At 38.2% G+C, this 15,000-nt stretch overlaps 3 protein-coding genes across 5 annotated transcripts in view; all 3 read right to left on the reverse strand.

Moving 5' to 3' along the window:
• The window catches only part of lyl1 (LYL1 basic helix-loop-helix family member), a 41,104-nt gene extending 39,493 nt beyond the window's left edge, over positions 1-1,611 (reverse strand). Inside the window, exon 1 of one of the 3 annotated variants that reach the window (XR_007898075.1) lies at positions 582-1,598. The gene's annotated coding sequence lies outside the window, so the exon portion shown is untranslated. Of the gene's footprint in view, positions 1-581 lie in introns of all 3 variants that reach the window. The other 2 variants (XM_051706451.1, XM_051706452.1) reach the window with 2 other exon arrangements.
• A 2,580-nt stretch (positions 1,612-4,191) lies between these two features.
• On the reverse strand, positions 4,192-9,406 carry zglp1 (zinc finger GATA like protein 1). Its single transcript, XM_051707609.1, has 5 exons — positions 7,529-9,406; positions 6,071-7,064; positions 5,030-5,130; positions 4,732-4,825; positions 4,192-4,442 (listed from the first exon to the last, which is right to left on the reverse strand). Exons 2-5 carry the CDS (start codon positions 7,048-7,050, stop codon positions 4,310-4,312), a joined length of 1,308 nt encoding a protein of 435 aa, XP_051563569.1. The 5' UTR covers positions 7,051-7,064; positions 7,529-9,406; the 3' UTR covers positions 4,192-4,309.
• Positions 9,407-9,763: 357 nt separating this feature from the next.
• Positions 9,764-12,294, reverse strand: fdx2 (ferredoxin 2). Its single transcript, XM_051707610.1, has 5 exons — positions 12,109-12,294; positions 11,690-11,744; positions 11,483-11,589; positions 11,310-11,397; positions 9,764-11,212 (listed from the first exon to the last, which is right to left on the reverse strand). Exons 1-5 carry the CDS (start codon positions 12,278-12,280, stop codon positions 11,056-11,058), a joined length of 579 nt encoding a protein of 192 aa, XP_051563570.1. The 5' UTR covers positions 12,281-12,294; the 3' UTR covers positions 9,764-11,055.
• Positions 12,295-15,000: the final 2,706 nt, after the last annotated feature.

Below are 15,000 nucleotides of genomic sequence, written 5' to 3' on the forward strand. Positions count from 1 at the left end.
CGTACAAAAGTAAACATTGTTTTCAAACAGATTATACTTCGGTTGTGACGTGTATGCTAGTGCATGCATACAGGGCGAGTGCACAAACACTGTACACATGCAACTCAATTTTCCTGACAGCACGTCTCTGTACGCTTAGTCTGCACATGCGCCTGGAATTATTTATGGATCCACAATGTGTCAACACTCAAAGAAGACGAAGTAAATGGCAGTGAACAACAGGAGACATAGGTGGAAACAACAACAGTGGATGTACACATCAGTCTGAAGGAATAAAAGACATCTATATGAGTTTAAACTCTTGAAGAGAAATAGTCCATTATCTCATAGCAGTCATACTTTTAAAGGATGAGCGTTCAACTGTACACATTCGCATTCTACTTGTCAAACCGAAGTATATTTTGGGTGCTTAGAACGGCACACTGTTTGACAGTTGGTCTTCAGAGATCAAACTTGCATTGAACAAAACTGTACTTAATTCATAAACTGCTCGGGCATCATATAGACAGTTACTGGTAAATCAACTTTGAACAAGAGCTGATGGCACAACTCATGCGGTTTGATCAGATGCTCACACCCACCTGCACTCAGGACTCGTTTCAGTCTTCATGCGCGACTGCTCACGCGACAAACACAATGAATCAAACTTTAGACTTAAACGACACATCCATTCAGAGCTCTGCTGTGTCTCGTTCCATGAGAAAACATGAAATCTAATGATTTTATTACACACTACAGGTCATCATGAAATAAAACAGTGATAAAGATTGAGTCCGAGTGCCCCGGATACACCTGGAGCAGCAGAGGGAGGATATGAGGAACAGCTGTTTCCTGTGCACACTTCCTGTGGGCTTGTGTTTGAAGGGTGTTGGCGAGACCAGCGGCCATTTTCCAAACAGGATATATCTGCCACGGTCACAGGTGTGAACGCACCAATGCTCAGTGTTTATAAGTAATTTTATAACGTGTTGTGAAAGAGCCACCGGGTGTCCGATTGAAACTAGTGGCCAATGAGAGACGAGACAAACACAATCAACACACTCGATATTGATCTACACGTTAAAGTTCACCCAAAAAGTATAATTCTCTCATCATTTATTCGCACTCATGCCATCCCAGATGTGTGTGACTTTCTTTCTTCAGCAGAACACAAATGAAGATTTTTAGAAGAATATTTCAGCTCTGTAGGTCCATACAATGCAAGTGAATGGTGACCAGAACTTTGAAGCTCCAAAAAGCACATAAAGGCAGCATAAAAGTAATCCATTCAACTCCAGTGGTTTAATCCATGTCTTCTGAAGTGATATGATAGATGTGGATGAGAAACAGATCAATATGTCCTTTTTTACTGTAAATTATTGCTGATATATAAAACAATAATAACAATTGTAGAAAGTTATTTAAAGTTTGTTGAAACACTTAATTTCAACCACTTGAGACCTGAGAGTGACTGCTGTGTGCATTTTAAATTTTCCTTTTTGATTTGTAAGTAGAAGTACCTAATAAACATGCAAAAAAAAAAAAAAAAAAAATCTAAAGCAAACAGTTTTCCTAAAAATGTATGTCCTCATATGTGGACAGCGGGATGAAGTTGTGAAATTGTAAATAATATCAAATTATAGAAAGTCCGATTTTTTTCATTAAATAGTTCATTATGTTTCCAGGAGTGTTGGTTATTCATGTTTTTGAGATGTTACAGACATTACATCAGAAATGATCATAATTAATTCAGATTCAAAGTAATGTTCAGCATCATCCAATCACTGTCAACCATGTTAAAATAAAATGATACATTATAAATTCTGAATCTATGTACTGATTATCATTGTCTCATGTCTGTCAAACATGTTGAGTGATCCAAACATCATCTGCAGCCTGAAACTGAACTTTTGATCAGATTTTAGGAGTGAATGCACTTAACTGCATAGAGAGCTATAGGATGCTCCCTTGCTCCCTATTTAGTGAATGACTTAACCTCCAGTGTGCTGTCTGTCTGCACTGATCTCAGAACAGTTTGAAATGCACCTTATTTTCATCCTAACTCCATATAAAGCCTCTGAAAGACACATTTATCAGTTTTTAGTGATAATGTACAGTAAATATAGGAATGCATTTATTAATGTTAATGAACAAAACCGTATTGTACAGTGATAACAAAATAAAATATAACAAAATGTTTATTAAAATAAAGTGAACTGACCCACAGATGTGTTGATGTTGAAAGTCATTCAAAATAATGAACATGTTTTTTTTTCTACTTGTGAGGAAATGCAGTTCCAGTGTACACGTATGTGGACATCATGTTTATCAGTGCGCTGACGTGCGAATAATGAACAGATTTTTTAAAGCGGCATATCAAACAAAACTAGAGACTCTACTCTTTACAACCAAACAGGTTTCAATGAAAAAACCTAAAGAGATTTCTTACCAGCTGTCGCTGCATCCGCAGGAGCACTTCACGGAAATCAACGTCATGTTATTGTGTCACGTGACTCGGTGCAGCAGAACTAACCCTAACCTTTAAATGACAGCCTAGAGTCTTGTGAACAGTATTCAGTCCGTTTTTATTCTTTTAAATTATGCGTTGCGCATAGTGAAGCCAAAATACAACATACACGCATGTGGACATGGGCCGCACAAGTTTCAGATTCAGTCCGTTTCTCACACAAAGCTATCGTATGACTTCAGAAGACTTAAAATATAGCGCACGAGTCATATGAGCAACTTACATGTTAGTTTTATTGTTCTTTTATGGTGTTTTTTCTTTTTGGATCTTCACAGATGTGGTCACTATGAACTGTTGTTGTATGGAAAAGAGCAACGTGAGGACTTTTTAATAATTCTCCTTTTGTGCTCTACAGAAAAAATAAGAGCATACAGTTTTGGAATGACATGATAAGTGATTAAATTATGACAGAATTTTCATTTTTGTGTGAACTATTCCTTTAAATGTACATCGTGAGTTTTCAGTGCCAGTTTTTTCACAGACTGTGATTCGAGCTTTTCTGATTAATTTTGTAATTGAGTGATAAACTCTCACAGTATCTGAGGTCTAAATGCATCAAACAGCACCAGATGATCTTGTGTTTTACAGTCACATTCATGATGTGAATATAAAGAGGTCATGTCTGTTGTTTCAGTGTCAGCGGGTCACTCTGGAGTTTGTGGATGATAAAACAGTGTTTGTGCTCAACACGTCTCATATTTCTTGTGTTCAGCATAAAGTCACTCACACACTCCGTCTGATGACAGGAAATACAGTTTATATCTTCATTTCTTCCCTCGTTTCCTGTGTTTCATTGTCTTTCTCATCATGTTTCTCATTCACATTTTCCATCATGTGATGAAGTTCACGGTTTCAGTCAGTAGAGGACGCTAATGAGCCGCACAAACACACCTCATTTACTCACCCTCATGTTGTTCCTAATCCATAATGACTTTCTTCTGTAAAACACAAAAATAAACAATTGAATTATAATTTAAGGCTGATGTGACGTCATGACATTTGGTCACGTCATGGAAAAACCAGTGAGGTTTGATGTTACCGATATCACCGCCATATTGGATTCAGCACAGTTTATATTGTTTATTAATGATTTATTTGATTTGAGTGTGGAAAACAACTTGCATTACAATCTCACAAGTGATCGTATGACTCCATGAACGACTTTTGGGTGTTTTATTAAACGTTAAAGTCACTATTATTTTTCTGAATGATCTCCTTTTGTTTCTCAGAATAAAGTCAGATGGTTTTGGAACAACACAGGTGAGTAATTGATGACAGACTTTTCATTTTTGGTCGAACAATTCATTTTTGCACCACTATAATCACCAAACAGAATTACCAATCAAGATATGTATTAAAATGTGTAAGTGAATATTTTGGATGCAGTCGCTGGTCACCATTTCTACACAACCTATAATAATTCACAAGAATCAGAAAACTGTTGTTTCGAATAGTTTTAGTTGAATTTCAACAGGTCACTCTACAGGACAGTGAAATAATGACGATGTAAAGTGACACTAAACTAGAACTAAAGAAGACTGTAAATACAGTATAGAGTTTCAAAGTAACAATTTAATATTTCATTCTTTGAATACACACACAGATGTGAGAGAGGAAAAACAAAAGACAGATTCATATATATGAATAAATAAATATACTGTCACAAAAGTACATGAGAGTTCATAACAATAAATACTGAGAAATGAGAAACTGATTCATGTGACTGATATACAGTATTACTGTAGTAAACATTCAACCAACTCTCCTTCAGTTCATATGAAGCTGAATAAACACTTGAATCATTTACCAGCCGCTGTATTTGTGCTGTGTGTTCATCTTCAGGATATCACCACATTTCAAACACTTTGAGATTGTGTTCGCGTCTTTCTTCGGAATATTCCAGCACTGTCGACATCGCACACGATATTTCTTGTACCTGCAAAAACCAAGAGTGTACAAACTCCAGTCAATTTACAACAATATCCACCTATAGAAACCAATATGAAGAAATGTTTCTATACTTCTAGATTCCTCTTCTTTATAGAAACTCAAAGTGTTTCCTGGAGCACTAAACACATACTGCTGATGTTACAGACAAAGAACCTGAATCTGGAAATGAAGAGCCACTAAAACATCTGGATAATAAACCTGAATACTGTATGAAAAGTATTTGAGAATTGAACTTGTATATTTCTGATTGTTTAAATGTTGACGGCGCCCCCCACCTGATCCCACAGGCGTTACAGAGTGGCGTTCCATCTTCAGCATCTCTCCACAGAGGAGTCTTCCTCGTACAACAGGATGCACAGATCTTACTCCCTAATAAAGAAATATATCACAACAAATTTCAATATAATCACTGTTTCAGAACATAAATCAGTCTACAGCAGACACTAAACTGACAATGGTAAAGTACATGTGGTGTTTGCATGTGCAGATCTGTGTGTGTGTGTGTGTGTGTGTGTGTGTGTGCGCGCTTGCGTGTGTTTTGTGCTTCCACTGCTGGTGGTGTGTTGTACTGACTGATCAGGCCACTGGAGTCGCTCTCCTCCTCTGAGCTGCTGCTCCTCTGAGTGATCTGTAGAGATCTGTTCCTGCTGCTCTTCAAGCGTCTGATCTCCTCACTGAACAACAGGGAACACAATATCAACACCATGTGTCAGAGTGGACATCATTAGCAGTGAAACACACTACATGGATGTGGACACTTTCTAACATGTTGTGCTGTTTCAACTACACATTACTAACAGATGCATGAAATTAAGCACAAAAATCACCTTTAACAACTATTTACAGTAGAATGTGGCCCTGTTCTGTTGCAGCATGTACACACAGTGAGGTTCATATAGAAATGATTCCAGACCTGAACCCCACCCCTTTGAGATTAATCAGAACCCAACATCAGTGTCTGACCTCTGACCTCACTGATACTCATGTCTGAATGAGAGCAAAGGTTTTACAGCAACAATGAGACAAGCCACTCCATACTGATGCCCAACATGATCACATGAGTATTCAGCATGTTGCTACCAAATGTTCCAGTATTCTGACATCAACTATATTCTGCTGAGTTACTAACAAGCACCATCAGACATCTTTTGCATCAAATGACATGCGTTTCCCTTTTTCTGTGGTGCGACTGATAGAATCCAGAAAGTAATCACGTTTACATAATGAATGCGATTCAGAGGTTGCATTTTTACTCCACAGACGGTTATGTTTAGGGTGTATGGTTAGTAAAATAGGCATTCCTCTTTACTGTACTTCATCATTTACAAATAAAAACAACTCGTTTACAACTTGCTTTTGGCACCCGCTGTGGAAACTGAAGCTCACACGTGGCCAAACGTTCATCAACACTTCCAGCATCAGCCACTGGGGGCTCTGCTTACAATTTCAGTATAGCTTAGAAATTAATGTACAGTTAATTTGGGTGTCACATTATGTTGACCATATATAAACCAACACCTATTGGTCCATTTGATTTCTGTTTCTATATGTTATCTTCAGAGGTCAAAGTACTCAGGTTAAACCAAAAGTGAGTTCGTATGCGGGCCAGTTCACCTGTAGTTTGAGGTGATGATCAGGCTGCACTGGTGTGTGCTCGTGTCCAGTTCCGGATACATGCTGAATGTGACCCCCTGAACATCAGGATCCTGGGGGTCGGGGCTCCTGACGGGATGAGGCTGCTTCCTCTGTGTTCGCCTGCAGGGACCCCATGATGATGACTGGACGTCCTGCAGCTCCTTGTTCAGATTCTCTCTGAGATTATTATTGAGGTCAGCTGATGGCGATGGACTCGTTTCTCGCTGCACGTTCAGAGGAAGCCACACACTCGCAACGTCTGACACTAGACAGGAAGTGAAATCAAGGGGGTGGATCCCCGAGTCAGCGGTACTTCCTGAGGGCAGGCCAACAGATTCAACCCGCTGTGACCAATCAGAGCAACTGTCCTCTGTGGATGCGACATGCAGGATAGATGTGTCGTCAGTCGTGCTGATGTCATCCACTGTGTTTCTCATTATAAGCTCAGCGAGATCATCTGGTTCTTTCACATTCTCCTCATTATCAGTGAGGTCATTTGTGATGTCAGAGCTGCAGATCACAGCAGGTGAGAAACACACATGAGGTGGGACGCAGTGGGTGGATGCTACAGGACAGTTGCGTTCAAACAGAGCTCCTGAGGACGGTGTGGATGACATCACGGTATTTAAGTGAAGATCCACCTGATCTCCATCATCATCACAGCTGGACTGCAGCAGCCGTTCACACTGCTGGTTTATCAGACGCATCACCTCCCATGCGCTGCTGTGGTCACACTCGCGCATGACAGAGAAAGAGCCGGAGAACTCTGATGAAGAGTCTTTGTGGAGATCATCAGGGCCGCAGTGAGCGTCTGTGTGTTCAGAACTTAAGTTCTCATCTGCAGGTGGAGTGAGTTTGGTGGCCTCCTGCAGCAGGTAGAGGATCGTGGACTGAGTGACCTGCTGCTGCTGCTGTTCTTCTGCAGACTCGTGAGGAACACATGTATTGGAACTCATCATCCTTTATCTGCTCACTGAACAAGACCACAACACACATACTCATGTGACATGTACTGATCATTTAAACATGGAATCATCAAGTCAGTTTATGTGTATTAGTGAATTTCACCAGGGATTAAAAACAAAATGTTTTTCTTTTAAGTTCGTTCTGAGCAGAAATTGTATTTTTTCGTTCCGGTTCCGGCGTTCCGCAGCCTCCTTTCCAAATGGTACCCAGTTAGAATGAAATAAAAGAGCGGTTAATAACGTTCTTTATAAAATGACAGGAGTCTGTGCTAAGAGTGGGTGATATTTCAGCAGCAGTTTTTCCAGATCTCACAAGAGAAACAAGCGACCTGGTCTGGAAAAACAAACCCAAAATAAGTGACTTACCTCAACCAAAATATGCGACAATAAGCGATCCAATTTTTTTCCTGTGTGGAGTAATTATCAGCATAGAAATCATAAGCATAGTATACAGTAGCCTATATAAAATTACTTTTTTCTCCCCTTTTCTCCCAGTTTGGAATGCCCTATTCCCAATGCGCTCTAAGTCCTCGTGGTGGTGTAGTGACTCATCTCAATCCGGGTGGCGGAGGATGAATCTCAGTTGCCTCCGCATCCGAGACCGTTAATCCATGCATCTTATCACGTGACTTGAGCACGTTACCGCGGAGACGTAGCGTGTGTGGAGGCTTCAAGCTATTCTCTGCAGCATCCACGCACAACTCGCCACGTGCCCCACCGAGAGCGAGAACCACATTATAGCGACCACGAGGAGGTTACCCCATGTGACTCTACCCTCCCTAGCAACCGGGCCAATTTGGTTGCTTAGGAGACCTGACTGGAGTCACTCAGCGCACCCTGGATTCAAACTCACGACTCCAGGTGTGACAGTCAGCGTCAATACTCGCTGAGCTACCCAGGCCCCTAAAATAACATTTTTAATAGATGTATTCTTAATATTAAATATATCCCCAAAATTATTTCTTATTAATCGATTCATAAATCACTCTCTACTGCACACACACACTGTGGTGGTGTAATTCCAAAAATGTGGTCTTTGGTTCCATGAACTATAATTGGAAATAATAACATTAATAAAAGTTTACCAGCGTTTAAAAATAAAATTCCCATTAAGGAACAATTGTAAGGGTCTTCTTTTCCATTTTCGGTTACATTCAGCAAAAATTGTGTTCGCTTTTGGATTTCGTTCTTTGAACCGTTTCTATTCCCTGCTTTTCATAAAATAGACAGTCTTTACAGAAAATAGTGCCTTAAAGTCCCCAGTGAACAAAAACAAGAGTGGAAAGGACAAAAAACTCCATATGATCTTTATTTGAAGAGGGAGAAAACCCTTGAAAACAACCAGACTTCTTTTTTCCTTGATTGTATTTTTAGAAAGCCACTGATTATAGAAATCTTGATGTTTAAGCACGTTTCTTTCAGGTGACTATTGTGTGACTTTAGCAAGCGGTCACATTCAATATGCAATATTTTTCCCACCAAAACTGCTGTTGTGATCCAGTTCAGTGTCAGATACTGTCAGATGTTACATTTACAACAATATTCAACCTGAAATGATCGGTCTCTGTCCAACTGATTTACCCTTCTGATACACTGATCATTAAATCACAAAGGGGAAAACACCTTAATGTATCTTTTACATGGAAAACAAGGAATATAATCATTTCCAGTCTTCCAATCTAAAATGAAGTGTTTTGAGAGAGTCCACTGCAATACAAGATAATGGTCAATATTCAAGCTTTCATCTTAAATGTATGTTGTCATGAATAAAAACACAACGACATAAAGAGTCATGTAGAATATCAGTGATTTGGGAGATAAACTTACAGAAAGAAATTGTAGATAAATTATAATTTGATGGTAAAATTGCTTATGAACAACTCACATAAAGGTTCGCACGACAATATTTCAAACACTACTGATAATTCACATTTTTACATCATACACGTCATCACTCACGATGATGAGCTGATTCCTGTCAGGAGTCGCTACAATGTATCAGTGGAATCTCCCGCGCCTTGCGCGCGCACCACCAAACACCTCATTCAGTGTCATTCATCACCGTCACAATAATGATGATTAACAGATGATCAAACAAACTCACCGCACAACAATGAGCAGCTTTCAGAAGTTTTAGAAACATTTACTTCCACATTTAGGAATCCGGAGTGTCACGTGACATGATGTACAGGTGATTCTGATCTCACAGGTGTCACAGTCACGCGCTTCCTCAAGAACACTTTTATCTGCAGCTCAATGTCAAATTAAACTCGAGTGACTGTCCTCATAAATACCAAACTATTTTAAAATAGAATTTTGATTTCAAAGTAGAATTTCCAGATTTCATTTGAATTTTTTAGAGAATGGAAGTTTAGAAGTCTTTAAAAAAAAAAACAAAAAAAAACGTTAATTAGTAAAAGAGACACAATTTTACAAATAATTTTCTTCTTATAATCACCTTGTGACAGAAAGTCTTCCCTAATTTAAAAAAAGTCACATAGTGTCACTTTAACTGCAAATATAACAATAATTAATTTCTTCTCAATTTCTCGACACATAAAATGCATCATTATTATTTATTGTGTACATCGAGCAAAAATAAAAGCATATTACTGTAAAACCTTATTTGTGTTTTTTTACAGTTTGACAATAATTTAATCTGTGTGCACAATGACACTTATAGTACACATGATGTGAGCAGATACAGGAGAAATGTGTTTATTAGTGATCAATAATAATAAACTGAAATGAATGACACAATATCTGTATAAAGGCCAGACATCAGAAATTAATTACAATGTTTGTTGTGAAGAACATGTCCAAGTCATTTTAGCCCAAAATGTAATACAAAAAATATTTAGCCACTATTAAGATTTTTTATATTGTGACATTATTTTCATGACATTTCCCCTTATTTAAACTGTCAAGTATTTAGTCATCATGCTAATATTTGTTGTGCTGTATTTTAAATTAATTTAAATTGTTATGTACTGCATTGCAGTAATGAGAATAACTGGTATTACAATTAAATTAAAGTCAAATGTTTTCTCATATTACAGTAACGACCATTTGGTGGGAAAATGTACTTGATTGTCACAAAACTGACTATGAACCGACAGCCTGAATGTCAATACAGTACAATACTGTACATTCTATATATACTATATATATACTTTTTATTGAATAATGTGTATTCTATATTGTGCGTATTGTATACTGTACAGTGTATGTTATTATTTGTATATTGTGTTGAGTGTAATTATGTGTATATTAGACTTTAATTGTATTGTGTTAATCTGATGTTTATTGTAAATTGGTATATGTCTCATCACTGTCACGACTGCTATGTTGATCGGAACTGCACCCAAGAATTTCACACAGCTATTGCACTTGTGTATATGGCTGTGTGACAATAAAGTGATTTGATTTGATTTGAACAAATTTGTCACCATGCAAAAAATCCTCTTTATGCACAATTTCATAGATGTTTATAGAATTTATTTAGTTTATTCGTTAGATTCGGTTTGACATTTCTGATGTGTTGATTTGAGCTGTAATGAAGCGCTCATGTTTTATAGAAATCAGTGATGATATACGAATAAATACAGTACTGATCCCGATCAACAGACTGCAGATTTGAATGTTTTATCAGTAAACTCAAGTCAAAAATATGCTGTAATTTATAATGTGCTGTAAAAGTATTTAACAGAACAAACAGAAGCACACAGATGAGAACTTCATGCGAGTTCAATAATTCTGTGCAGATGTTTCACAGACTCGGTTGACATCACAGAATTAAAAACAGCTTTTATCAGCTCTGAACTGTGAAAGAAGCTTCAGTTTATATGGACACTGACTGCCACTGTCGTAAGTTTTGTGCGTTCGTTTCGGTTGAAAGTGAATAGTGTTGGTATCCCACACTGCTTTGCAATCGGTCACATCGGTCAACGAAGCGTTTGGCCTTCAGTGCTCACTCATGACCCCTGACCTTTGACCCTGTCAGTGAGGTTTGGGGACGTGACCGTCCACGTAGAAGTTGCGCGTGACCTTTGGAAGTGTCACCTCGATGCCATCCATTTCAGGGGTCAGAATGATCTGACAACCCAGACGAGAATTCTCCTGCAGCATCGGTGCCATGTCCAACATATCATCCTCCCTGCAGTCACAAACAACCACACGTGACCACTGTTGTAAATTAAATCATTGTCTGATTTGCTGTTTTTGAGAGGTTTTGGGCACTGGCCAGGCTTTACCTTTCTTCAGGTTCTGGAAGTTTGTCGTGGTATTCACTCTTGACATACACGTGACACGTAGAGCACGCGAGAGATGCTTCACACGCCCCTGACAACACAATAAAACTGTGACTGTAGGAATCCACAGCAGAAATACAGGAGAATATTGTGCACAGAATTCATGTTGGACTCACCCTCGAGATCAATGCCATGTTTGTGCGCCAGATAAAGAATATTATCACCAACTTTAGCTTTGACTGGAATCCTCCGGCCTGATCGGTCAATATACACCACATTAACTCTAGAGCATGAGAACATCAAGACTGTCAAACACAGATCTACAGCTTATAACATTCAGGATATAATGGGTTTAGTAAACAAATTCTGAGCCAAACACTCACACATGCTCGTGTGTGTCCTCCACAGGTGAGTGACTCTCTTCACTCTGATAAACACCTGAAAGAAACCAACAACAGCAAATATAATAAACATGTTCAGTCAATATCTGCTGCTGAACACAAAACACATCTTAAACTACTGACATGTTCTTTCACAGTTTTATCTCTCTAAACAACCTTAAAGTGATGCAAGAAACTACACAGAAAACTGTAGTGTGTGAGTCTAGTGTACTACAGCCTGTGTGTGTGAGTCTAGTGTACTAGAGCCTGTGTTTGTGAGTCTAGTGTACTACAGTCTACAGTCTGTGTTTATGAGTCTAGTGTACTACGGTCTACAGTCTGTGTTTATGAGTCTAGTGTACTACAGTCTGTGTTTATGAGTCTAGTGTACTACAGTCTGTGTTTGTGAGAGTTGAACGCACTGATTGTCGTCCGCAGGCGTCTGTTCGGCGCTTTGAACCCGTCGATCGCTCGCATGGCTCCGGTGCACATGTTTAAGCGGTATAACGGACACACGCTGCAGTCTGCCGGTGAAACTCTGATGAATCGCTGAGAGAAACTCACACCAGCGCGGACAGCCGCGGACGCCGCCATGACACTTGTTATCACGTGACCTGCGCTGGCCAATAGCAGTTAGCGCATCAATGACGACACTACACAGATGATATAATTTGTACAAAGTATTCTTAACAAATATTTGCCAACAATCAACCACAATCTTACTCTTTCTTCTTAGAAATGGATATTCTGAAGGAATCTTTAAAAATTAATGTAAATAAGAAAAATGAAACCTTATTAAATTGTTTTGAGAAATTCTTACTTGAAAGCACCTAATTTTATTTTACACAATCAATAATTGTGCAATATTTCTTCCTTTTATATTCTGTAGCTTCTACTATCTTTAATATTTTGCAAAGTAGGGTTAGGGTGTTTTCCTTTCTTCTTCTTCTTCTTTCTGTTAGTTTTAATTTAGGCAATTGATATTGTATATTTTTGAGTTTAAAGTTTGTCAATGATAATGTGGATTATAATTATAATAATTAATTAATAATTTTCTTTATTTATCACACATTATACATTTGCACATATACAGTGAAATTCTTCTTTTTCACATATCCCAGCTAGGCTGGGGTCAGAGTGCAGGGTCAGCCATGATACAGGGCCCCTGGAGCAGATAGGGTCAAGGGCCCAACAGTGGCATCTTGGCAGTGCTGGGGCTTGAACCCCTGACCTTCTGATCAGTAACCCAGAGCCTTAACCGCTGAATTTTGTTAAATGAATAAATTTGTTAAATGAAAATAAATGCATTAAAAAAAAGTATTCTTGAAGTGTAAAGTGTGCTGGAGAGATCGTACACTAGAATTGATTTCACTGATATTTTTAATATAAGCAAAACATAATATATTTTAGAGTGGGTGAAGGACAATAACAACAAGATTACACCTGTTTGGGAAACTGATTTAAAGTCTTTCTTTATCTCTTTCTCATTCACATTATGGAAGAGTAAATCCCACATTAGAGAAACACTCACACGAGTGTAAATACAGCTGAACTTGTGTAATGTTGTTTTACATGATCATTCTCCAGAGGGCGACAAACACCACAAACACATCTGACTGTACAAATGAACCTCTTACATTTACAGTCTGCACTTCCATCTAAACATTAATGACAACATCTCTCCACTGTTTCACTGATGTCTCCCCTATAGACAGTATCTCAGTATTCATTTATGCTTTTCTAAACTGCACTTTGTGTCTCATGTCTCCAGCTGTCCTGTTGTATATTTGTACAGCGCTGCAGAACCTCTGCTAGATGAATAAATGTGTGTGTGAAAATAACATTCTGATAGTTATATAATGAAGAGCAAACAGTAATTAGTCATTGGCGTAGCTCTCTGAATAGATAACAGAGTTAGTTTCATGTTTTGATCCAGTAATTGTTCACTTTATAACTGAGTATGATTTTCAGGAATAAAACTTGTGAATGTTTGAAACTCTGAATTTTACTCGAGTGAAATCGCAGTTTGATGTGAATCTTTTGTGTACACAGTCAGTGGCGTATCCAGGACATTTTTACTGGGGTGGCCAAGATGGGGCACAGACCTAGTGTGGGGTGGCGATACCGGGAGAACCTTTATGAATGGCACATGATCAAAATGTGTAAATATCACATTGCTTTGCTTCAACATCTACACATGTAGAATAAATGAATTCTTAAACTCATGTTAGCATTCACTGAAATGTTTGTATTCAATATCAGACTGTTGTTTTGACATTTGACAGTTTTACAGTTTCTGGGAATCTCTGGTTATTTTAACATAACATCCATTTTTAAATCAGTAATTGTTTAGGAAAAGTCAATTCCACATTTTTAAGAGCTATTCTCATTGTAGAGAATTAATCTACGTATAACATCAGGTATAGTGTATAATCATAAAAAGATACAAGTACAGGTGATAACTGATTGAGGTGCAATTCAATCAATTATTCATTCATTTATTAGCTATAACTGCACTGTCCAGCAGAAATATTGTTAAATTGGATACAAATCAGTGTGTGAAATTGGCTACGGGGGCTTATAGGTGTCTGTCTGGAAACCCCAAAATTGCAGATTGAGCTCTGAATACAGTAAAAAACAAAACTCTATTTACAGTGTATTTTCCACATGTTCTGATAGCTTCAATTACTTTGAATATTACCAAATAAAATAGTTAGTCAAATCATTTGCGGCATTTAAGTGCAATTTGCCCTGCCTCTGCATATTTAAAATGTCAAATAAGGTATAAAAACTTTGAAGATTTTATTGGTCTGACTGACCAATAATACACATAAAGAGCTCATAAATAACTCATGTAAAGATTTAAAGTACAGTCACAGCACAAACCCTTCCATTTCACACACAGGTTAGCCATATATACAACTTTAGCTATTGAACATATACATCTGTAAAACGCTTTACACACCTCCGTCATTAAATCAGAAAACATGGCATTTCATATTTCATGTCAATATAAAGATAACATGCTGAATGTGGTGTAGGGTCTAGCTTACTCTTTAACCTAGCAACTGTAACAATGAAAAAATATTTTCACATGGAAATTCGGGATAAATTAAACGTTAGGTTAGATGAACATACCTCTCAAATAACAGCTTTCTTTTTGACCACAAATCGACGTCGTCAACTCATTGGAAGTTGGAGGTAGACGCTAGCTCGTGTCAGCTTCGTGCTTCTGACCGACCGTTATACTCCAGACCTGGTGCCCGCTGCCCGTGACCTGCCCCTCCCCCACTGATCAAAGATCAGCTCACACA

Source organism: Myxocyprinus asiaticus, chromosome 9, assembly GCF_019703515.2.
Source record: "Myxocyprinus asiaticus isolate MX2 ecotype Aquarium Trade chromosome 9, UBuf_Myxa_2, whole genome shotgun sequence".
Lineage (NCBI taxonomy): Eukaryota > Metazoa > Chordata > Actinopteri > Cypriniformes > Catostomidae > Myxocyprinus > Myxocyprinus asiaticus.